This window comes from Uloborus diversus, chromosome 2 (assembly GCF_026930045.1).
Source record: "Uloborus diversus isolate 005 chromosome 2, Udiv.v.3.1, whole genome shotgun sequence".
Lineage (NCBI taxonomy): Eukaryota > Metazoa > Arthropoda > Arachnida > Araneae > Uloboridae > Uloborus > Uloborus diversus.
The window spans coordinates 177,892,695-177,903,099 of NC_072732.1; the positions used below are offsets into that span (position 1 = coordinate 177,892,695).

General features: G+C 36.1%; 1 protein-coding gene across 1 annotated transcript in view; it reads left to right on the plus strand.

Annotated features, from left to right (window-relative positions):
• Positions 1-9,126, plus strand: part of LOC129216178 (uncharacterized) — a 120,271-nt gene extending 111,145 nt beyond the window's left edge. Inside the window, exon 2 of the mRNA XM_054850357.1 lies at positions 7,493-9,126. Coding sequence (XP_054706332.1) covers positions 7,493-8,008 — 516 coding nt within the window. The 3' untranslated portion in view covers positions 8,009-9,126. The remainder of the gene's footprint in view (positions 1-7,492) is intronic.
• Positions 9,127-10,405: the final 1,279 nt, after the last annotated feature.

Below are 10,405 nucleotides of genomic sequence, written 5' to 3' on the forward strand. Positions count from 1 at the left end.
GCTGTGCATTTTATACATATTTTACTCAATTCGTTTAATATTGCTCTTTGTCTCAAAATAGTTCAGATATTTTGGTAAATCTTATCTGTAAAAGTTTGTTGAAAGTTATTCTTCCCATTGACACGTAATGTTAAGTTATCAAGTTTTTAATGCCGTCTGAAATGTTATTTCACCATCAGTTTAAGACTTTTCAAAATAGTTTTCAATAGTTCAAATAGGAAATTAACTGTCTGAGATCTTGAAATACTTGTCAGCAAAGGCGCACCGACGAGGGAATAGAGGCCAACTTCCCCTCCTGGAGCCTTTAGTTTTTGCAATATCGCGTAACTAATATGGTAGTTTAAAAACAGGTAAGGATTACCAATACAAACCCCTCCCCTCTCTTCCTCAAAAGTAAAGTCGGGCTGCGTGGTATTCGTCTGGAATCCTATGAAATTGCATTACCTCTTCACAACAATGTTTAGGCTGTTACTCACAGAAATTTTTGTATTATATAGGTTGCTTTCACGTCTTGTAAGTACTACTTTGTGGTTGCTTCATTCATGATATAAACCACAGTTTTTTAACCGTAACATTAAAATTTATTAAACTTAATCTGACAACGCGGCAACAGGATAAGAATTTTAAATTGGATTCAAGACCTTTAGTTTGTTAATTCAGTTTTATATCACCTGCACTCACCAAAGAATCTTACGCTGGTCTTTTTTCTCAACTTCAAATCGGATGACTCAGTTTTTTTTTTACCCGAAGTGGCCATGACCCTGTAAGAGATAAAAAAGAAAAGGGTGTCTTCCTCTGCAAAACTAAAAAAGAAAACCTCACACGTGTCCCAGAGTCTGCTACCTTTACAGGTGGGGGGAGTTCCCCGCCTCTCTACCCAAACTGACCCGGAAGTGTCGTGCCGGTTCTTTTCTCAGCTGCCACGCTTGGTTCCAGAACGGTCGACGCTGCTGGTTATTGATAGGCGTTCTGGGGCCCAGCAAAACGAACGTGGGTTTGGGTCAGTGGGGGAAAATTTAGGTTCTAGCACCACCTAAACAACACAAAGGTTTCTAGTCTGAAAGGATGATATATACAACGAGAAAGGCGGAAACGAAAGATTGTCGAGAGCAACTTCCCTTACGACTTGGGCAATTTATATTTGGATGCGGATTTCATGCAGTTATTTTTGCTTTAAGCATCATCTATTGAAAAGTTATGACTGCAAAAATGGGTATCTCGGGGGGAAAAAAAGAAAAATTTCAAATATCTGTCGCTACAAAAAAAATATAAAAAAATTATCCTGTTTTGTCTAAACCGTTCAGGAGAGCATTTTAAAACTTTCTGACTGTCCTGTTGACTCAGGTTGTTGGTCTACCTAAGTATTGCATTAAAAAAACTGAAAAAAAAAGCACTTGCGCAAATATTGAAATTGTTGATACATACTTTAAGCTTCTGATAAAAAGTACACACACAAAAAAAAATCTTATGTTGCTAATAGTTTTGTCCGCTTAATTTTCTGTATATTTCAAAAAATTCAAATTTTAATTAATAATGAAAGAACAAGCATTGTTACACTTTACGTAGCTATTCATTACTGCTTGCATGTATCGTTAGTTGGAAATGTCAATAATAACTTTTAAATAAATCTTTTTTAATTTAAATTGGTGCTATAACATGATTCGATTATTTTTAAACTTGCGTAAAAACTTCTGAAGAACTTGGAAGCGAACCATAATCCTATTCAAAAACTTTTTAATAGTATCGATTTAAACGTTCATACTAACTCTCATTTTACAATTACATATTCTAGCAAGATTTCTATTTTTTTTTCATTAATAAAATTAAAGCAATCGAAACAAAACATATCGCCTATGATGCTTTTTGATCAAAACTTTTAAGCAAGCAGTTGCAATAACTGAAAACATTTCTGTTCTTGCCCACACGCCCATGTTTTTTCATTTTTGAAACTCACATCCGTCAGGACATTAGACAGTCCTTGAAGCGATGATGAAATTCCAATTTTCTATTATTCTGCAATCTCTTTTTCTTGTGTTATTACCTAAGTTCCAAATAAATATTATCTGTACGAACAAGTACATGAAAGACTTACTATAATTCACTCATTATTGCTCAGATTTTGCAGTCGAGGATCTTTTCATTGTTGCCCCATCTTACGGATCCATCTATCTCTGATTCCCCATTCTATTGTCCAGTCTTAGCAGAAAGAGGCGAGAGCCTTGCCACGATATTTAACCTCTGACACGGTTGGTTTTTGACACGCCCTACGCCCGCACCACCTGTGAAAAAATCAGGTGAAGTTCGTATTGTTCACCTTGTTTTGGTCTGTCCACTGTGGCACAGTTCCTGCAAGCGAAAGAAATGTTTCCGAATGTTTTCCCTCTGTTGCAGAATACCTAAAGAAACTGTTGACATTAAAAAGTTAGAAAAACTTCGATGGATGTTGAAAACTAAAACAAGTTCTCCAATGTATCAAATGCATGGGTGGATTTAGGACGAAGGTTTTGCATAGACATTTTTTAAAGATAAAGTAATGTTAATTGTTGTTTTTATTGTTGCTTAAAATCATTCCAAAATGTTCCCAATCAAGTTGAAGGAAAAAAAATACATATCTTCTTCTATTCCCATAAATACATCCTTGTCCTAATGTCAACAACAATTGCTTAAAAACATTTTTGGATAAAAACAATTTGTGTTCGGGATAACATATTCTTTACACAATAATAAATTGTTAAACTCAATCTATAAGAAGACAGCGAAAGTGTCTCCCTCTGATACAAAAATATGCCTTTGTGTTCCCCCCCCCCCGCGAAACTCAATAGTGTGACCCGTTGAATTGCTCAACTTTATAAAACGAAAATAACAATTTATCAATATGTTACAAATTTGGAGAAAATACTCAAATATTGGTTTCTGAAACGCAGATTCAAACTTCGCTTTAATAAAATAAAAAAAAGTATAATTGATAGCAGCAGTTCTTGGTTTGTAATTTTCATTTCTTTTTCCATGTTTTCCCATGATATCTAGAATAACTTTGAAATTTTATATGTATTCTGGTCCAAACAACCAGTTCTCCAGAAAAAAGAATTGAGTCATATTTTTAAACAATATCGCCGCCAGAGAAGAAAAAAAAACTGCTAGAACAGCGTTCCAGTCTCACTAGTACCTCTGAGACCCAGGACAATTATCACTATAGAGGGATTGATCACTATGTATGGAACTGATTTGAAATGTTATATGAATGTAATATTTAAAATTCTCAATAATAATTTTTAAGGAATTTAACTACACTGCTTGACAATTGCTAAGGAACAATTACATTTTTTTGGAATAATTAAGAATAGATAATGATAAAAGAAACAGAACGAAATATATAGTTAGTAGGGAGGATGTGCCTTTATTATAAGTAGAAAATAATACAGGTATTACTGCATTAATGAAGTAAAAACTTAAAAAATAAAAAAATAATCCTACTTAGATGATTTTCATACAACACCAAAAAAAAATGATCTAGGTCAGAATGATGGAGACATGAGTACCTTAATATGATGTATGATTACCAGGGACACTGATGCACAATTTACATCTGTTTTCCATACTCCCCACTACTTATTGAGGAGTGCTTGGGGGATGTTTTCCCCACTCCTTTCTCAATGCGGATTTGAGTTCTTGTACTGTTCTGGGAGGGACGGTTCTTCGCACAACACGTCTGCCAAGAGCCTCCCAGGCAAGTTCAATTGGATTTAAGTCGAGAAAGTAAGCAGGCCACTGCATACATAGAATGTTATCACTTTGCAGTGTGTCTGACACTTCAATGCTCAAGTGTTTCCGTGTATCGTCGTCCGTTAAGAGAAAATCTGGACCGACAGCTCCCCTAAAAAGACGAACATGGTCCAGCATAACATCTCTGTAATACATTCGCGACGTATCGCTTTCTTATTCAAAAATTTGAAGCTGTGTTCTGCCATTGTGCATGATGCCTGCCCACACCATGACGCCTGTACCGTACCGATCACGTTCGCAAACAAAGTTTTGTGCATAACGTATTCCACGCTCTCTCCGCAGTTGTTGGTGACCACTTGTCACACTGAAACGAGATTCGTCAGAGAACATCACTCTATACCAATTTTGATGATCCCACCAACATGTTCCTTAGACCAGCGTAATCTCTCTCGACGATGGTGTGGTCGAACTTGGATGCAATGTACGGGTTTCCGTGCATACAAACTGACATTATTTACTCGCCGTGAGATGGTTCTTGCAGAAACATGCGTACCGGTAGCGGTTGTTAGATTTGCAGCTATCTGTCCAAGAGTGAAATTTCTGTCCCTTTTTGCCATGAGGGCTACATAGCGATCCTCTGAAGGTGTGCTGCTCCTACCACGACCCCCGGCATGCTTTTGCAAAACATTTCCATCTTCAGCGGCCGTCTTTAATCGAGAGATGGCACTTTTTGATACACCCATTGCAGCAGTCACAGTGGTGACACTTTGACCTGCTTCCAGTTGTCCAACCGCTCGTCCACGATCGTAGATACTCAAATGATGTCTTGCTGACATTTTACTCTTAAGTATGTCAAGAACCAAACAGAATTTCAGAGAAAAACCATTTTTAACATCCAGCACTATTTTTGTTAAAAACCAAACAGCGTGAATTTTCGTACGAATTTTTAGCGTGTATGCACTGTCTTTTATACAGATAACGAGTCTTGGTTTACCACGCAATCTGAACTTGAATTTATTTCAATTGGCCAGTTGGTTGAGGTACAAATTTGCTTAAATCACTTGTTCCTTAGCAATCGTCAAGCAGTGTATAATAGGTAGAAACTTGGTTCCAAGAAGGGTGGATAGAACATCTTTGGTTGGAGGTTAGGAGTTAATAATTCTATGTTCGTCATTCAATGACAAAAAGGGAAAAGAAAATTTTCTCCCTTTTTTCCAAACAATATTTGAAACTGCGGCATTGCAGCAAAAAAAAAAGGGTAAATAACAATTTGTAACTGTAATTACTTAACATTAGTTTAGTGAGGTTCATCAAAGCACGTCGTTAAATTCAAGGGGACTTTGCGTTAAACTGGACACAATTTTAAGTGCCCTGAGTAATAGCTATATCGTTGTATCACACATTTCTGCAGCAATTTGTACTGTATTCCTATTCGTAAATTGCAACATTACAATCTCTAACTATGCTATCTATCTCTTCACAAACTTGTTAATTGTAATCCGACATAAATATCCCTACAAATTTCATCGCAATGCTCTATATGCATTGTGCCACCTCAAATACGGGAACACCAAACAAAGAACACGCACGCCGCAGCCAGTAATGACTTTGGCAAGGAAACTTTATTGCTTTTCCATAAACGACCGTAACATGCGTGGTCAGGAACGGACGATTTGGGATAGAGAACCACTGCACAAATCAATAAACTGATTGTCCGGGCTCATGAGGTTTTCGGGCGGTGCGCGCACCACACGATTGTCCCGTCACACCCGATCTCACGCATTAATGAAGGCTTCTTTCGCCATCTAATGGGCCTGGCCTGCCCTCGTATCAGGCTGCTGAAGGATTGAGCTGGCCCCGTTCTCGAAACACAACCTTTTCGATTTCCATATTGCATCGAAAAGTTCTCGCTCATAGGTGGGAGTACATGGGAGGATTAAGAATTTTTTTTTTTTTTGGTTATTTTAGTCTGTTACGAATGGAATATGCGCTTAAAGAAATGCAAGACATAAATATTGGTCGAATTATCATTTTTATTTAAGTACACAAACATTATTGGATTTTAATCTTTTACTTCAATTACTGGGGAAAAAATATCAAGGAATCTGTAAAAATTTTATTCTTCATTTATTCTCTTTACCAAAATTAAATACATTACAAAATGTATAATGCCGAATTCTAAACTTTTTTTTTTTTAATTTCTCTAAAACTTAGTTGCATTATTATTGTTTGTTTGATCACTTGGCTAGATATTTATTCGTATCTGATTGAGAGATGTATGAAATAACTTCAAAGACTTTAAGAGAATGATGAGAATGAATCTTTGTTACTATCCTTAAACGGGGGAACATTGCTCCTCTAGAGATAACATTCCTCCAAAAAGTGTAAAAGTTTTTTTACTGATCTTCGGTCTCGAATTGGAAATTTTCCCACCTGTTTACTGTAATCTTCTACCTTCTACCTAGTTGAAAGAAATTCCGCATTGTCAACCACTTCGTCACTGAAGTCCTCGAAAATCAGTAAAAAAAACTTTTACTTTTTGGAGCAATGTTATCTCTAGAGGAGCAATGTTCCCCCGTTTTATAATACGCCTACACCTGATCCTAAAACAATAAAATCAGATTTGCAATATTGCTGAAGATATTACACTGATAACTGTCGATAGTCAGTATTTTTACCAGACAACCATACGTAAAAGCTAAGATTATGAACTTATATGTCAAGTGTCACCTAAAGTCCTCGACTGTAGCTTAAGAAGCGACATGCTCGCCATTTTGGGCTAAACGTCGTTTTTCTATGTTGCTATGATGAAGAGAATATTCTGCTTCTTGATTGTCATTTTTTAATAACATCTTGTTAATCTACCACCAAGATTCACCACAATCAAGAAACAAAACACGCTATTTCACCATAGCAGACACAGGAAGAAAGGGACATGTAACTCCAAGAAGGCGATAGTGTCGCTACTAAAGCCACGAACCGAGGGCTTTAATGGCATCTATGACACGAGCACTGAACAGTTATCTTTCCACTTTCTGGGTTTTCAAAGCAAGGGTGTTCCTCGATTTGTGTGAAGCTGTATTATTGATACGGCCGTGAAAGCATCAGTTTTTATACTTACCTTTCCGTTCAATTTTGTTAGTCCACTGACACTGACAAAATGTACGGAGTTTATTTTGCGCCAACTGTCTGTGTCAATCTTGCTCGACTACGAATCTTTTACTCGTATACTGACTGCGCTCGTGTAAATAGACTGTGTTTACTTGAGAACTTTTAGCACACGCTCAAGAAATTAATACTTGAAATCTATTCACCTTATATGACACCCTAGGACCCTAAGAGCCGTTATGGACTCGATTCTGACACACTCTAAGCTTTGGAGTCGTGGGCTGGTGTCTCTACCAGCCTATGGCCCCAAACTTTTCTCTTCCGCTTTCTCCGGATGGTGCACTTGTAGCTCAAGTTTGCTTTGCGGAGCAGAAACCAAAACCTAAATGGGTATTTAGGTGTTATTCCGACGACCATTTTCGTTAAAACCGAGACTCTGAACGCACGAGAGACTGCCAATGGCTGAGTCTCCGATATTGGCTAGACTTTACTAGCCTAATAGGTAGCCATTTCGCAATAATTTTGGTTTTTACGAAAATAGTCGACGAAATAATACGCAAGTACCCCAAAATAAAAACAAGTATCTTCTCCAGATGTGTATTAATGTATAAAAAAATGTTTAGATCACGGAATTGAAAATTTCCTTTTTCTATCTTTTCAGAGTTCCTTGATTGCTCAAGACAACGACCTCTTCCGCCAGCTCCTATCCTTGCACGACTCAATAGCCGAGCTGCGGGAGCGACAACGACACAGTGCATATATCGATGATGACGACGATGACATAGAATATACTGAAGAGGATGAGGACGAATGCCGTCGCCGAAGTCAATCTCCCAGCCTGGAATCGCTCTCGGATCCAGGAGAACTCCCGGAGACATCCCCCGAGTCCACCCTGTCTTCCCGCTCTAGTCTTAGTTCTCATCGATGCAGCAATCGATACAGAAAACGAGAGACCGCCAAGCAACGGAACCGAGGGGCTCAGAAAAGAGACTCGCGGCCTCTGGTATTCATCGACAAATCGGAAGTCTGCTTCCGCTGCCGGAAGATGGCGCCACCGTATCGCCGAGCGAGCTCGATTACGAGTTTATATTATCTCCACGAAGATATGGAATCGTACGATTCGGGGATTCATCTTCAGGGATCGCACTCAGACTCTGACCATGAGATTTTTGTGTGAGGTGTCTTTTAAATGCTAGTTTTAATTGAGTCATTTTTATGTGTGTTGATTTAAGGCCTACGGACAGCAATCGTGTAACATGTCTGAGATTTGCGTTATATTGCACCTCATAATTGACATAGAATATTCTTTATTAGAATCTCAATGCAAGAACTGCACTTTTGCTTGGATTACGAGACATTAGATTCATTGTGTGTGTAAAAAAAAGGCACATTCAAACAAAAATGTTTAAGAAATAAATAACGATTTGATAAATAGACGATTTTTTGGTTGAACAAAGAGTTGAAATCATTTCTAACTAAAGCTTTAACATATTCATTTACATTTAGAGTACACCTTTAAAAACAAACAACTTCTGATCGTAAGAACATAATTAAGGGCTCATTTTCAGTTTTAAATACTTTAAGAATAACTAGTTAAAAATGTGTTTTGATTACTTTTGTTCAAAATATTTCGCGTCAATTATTAATTGATAAGAATATATAGAACTTAATCATTTTTTTTAATGTTTGCGTAGATTTAAATAGACATAAAACTTCAAAAAATAAGTAAATGAATGAAATTTGCTTTATCTGAGCCATTTTTGTTTCATGCAAGTTAAATTCACGCTAGAATAATCAGTTTTCATTAACTCGTAAAAACTAAAGTTCTCGTTGTAACAGGCATCTTAGTCAGTGAGTTTTACTGCAACGTGGAAACATCAAATGCTTCCCGTTATACAGTGTAAATGAAGAAATAAGTTCATGTATTTCAGCAAAAGGTACAATAAAAACCTAATTTACAAGAAGCTTAATGGCATAGACGCTTTTCCTGGACTTATACGGTTTCCTTATGCTGTCATTTTCATCTAGCATACTGAAGTATAGACAACACACGTGATTCTAATTGCACATTAAGCCATATGGACTTTTCATCGTATAAATGCCAACTTTTTTGTGAATGCATTTTTTTTCCCTGTCGACTGTTATCACTATTTTAGCTCTTTCACAGAGACATTTAGACAACTCTGAATGGCAACGAGAATACAGCTTCTTTTATATGATCATATCTCGTTATTCTATTCTTTGTAATTTAGCAAAGCATTGTTCATAACTTGATCCTACTAAAACTGCATTATTGTAACATGAAATGTAAAATAAAATATGTCATTGAAATGGTCTCAGTTCTTTTTATAATTTTTTTATTCATACAATTTTCTTTTCAAAACCAAATTTGATTAATGAAACTTGCTTACTGTAAGATAACTCATGTATAATAGAATTTTTGATGCTGTAAACGGTAAATGAACTAGAATTTTCAAAAACTGTTACAATTTGAATTGTGACAAAAATGTTATAATTTCAAACGCTAAAAATTATTTAGTATGCATGAAAATGGCTCTTAAAAAAAACTTTTTTTCTCCTTATTTGGAACTACTATTAAAAACTTATTTGCACCTGATCTGCCATGCTAAACGTAAAAGTCGTATCTACATCTGAGTTCAAAACGCGAAAATGCAGTTTAAAGTTGTGTGCCTCCACGTATTTGATACAGGCGCAACATTTTCAGATTTTTTTAAAAAATATTTCCCATTCACGAATGACTATAAAACGTATTTCTGTAAAATAATTAAGTGACAGTGAATCACTTGGTGATCGTAACTCAATTTTGATAAAAAGTGCAGATACGACTTTTGCGCTTACCACGGCAGTGATGCATTAGCTTCAACAAATGATTATTAGTATTTCACTAAAGAGCTTAGCAGATAAATAAGTTTTTATTAAAAAAAATAATTTATTTTTTATTCGTTTATTTACTTTATTAATATGTTATATTATTTCCTTTAAATGCAGATCATTTTCCTCATTTGCTATCCTATTCAATCAGAAAAACTTGTTTTCTGTAATTCGACATGACTCACGGGAAGACTCAAAATGGCAGTCTGTGGCTGAGTAGAAAGTTAGCCTTCAATATATTTTCGTTAACCTAATTCGATATATATTTAGTGCTCTTACTAGAGATACATAGTTTAGTAAAAGTTCAAAATTACTCTTTTCATTAGCTGGATAATCCCTGCTGTTATCCCCAGGGCCAACCTTGGGGTTTTGGCCGCCCACGGGCAAATACCTAATGTTCCGCCCCCCTAAAGAAATTATCATATTTTAACAAATACTTAACGCTGACATAATAAAGAAATCTACCTAAATAAGATTAAAAAAGTAAAATATTAATAAAAATTTGTAAAAAAAAATGAAGTGCAAAACTTGGCCAGTTAATACCCTCCCCCCCCCCCCGAGCGACAAAATAACAAACCAACAATACTTTTACCTCTGAAATAAAAACAGACATTTTATAATGTTGGTTTTGCAAGACAACAGTATTTACTCTGAAAATATAATCTAATTAAAAAAGTACCAC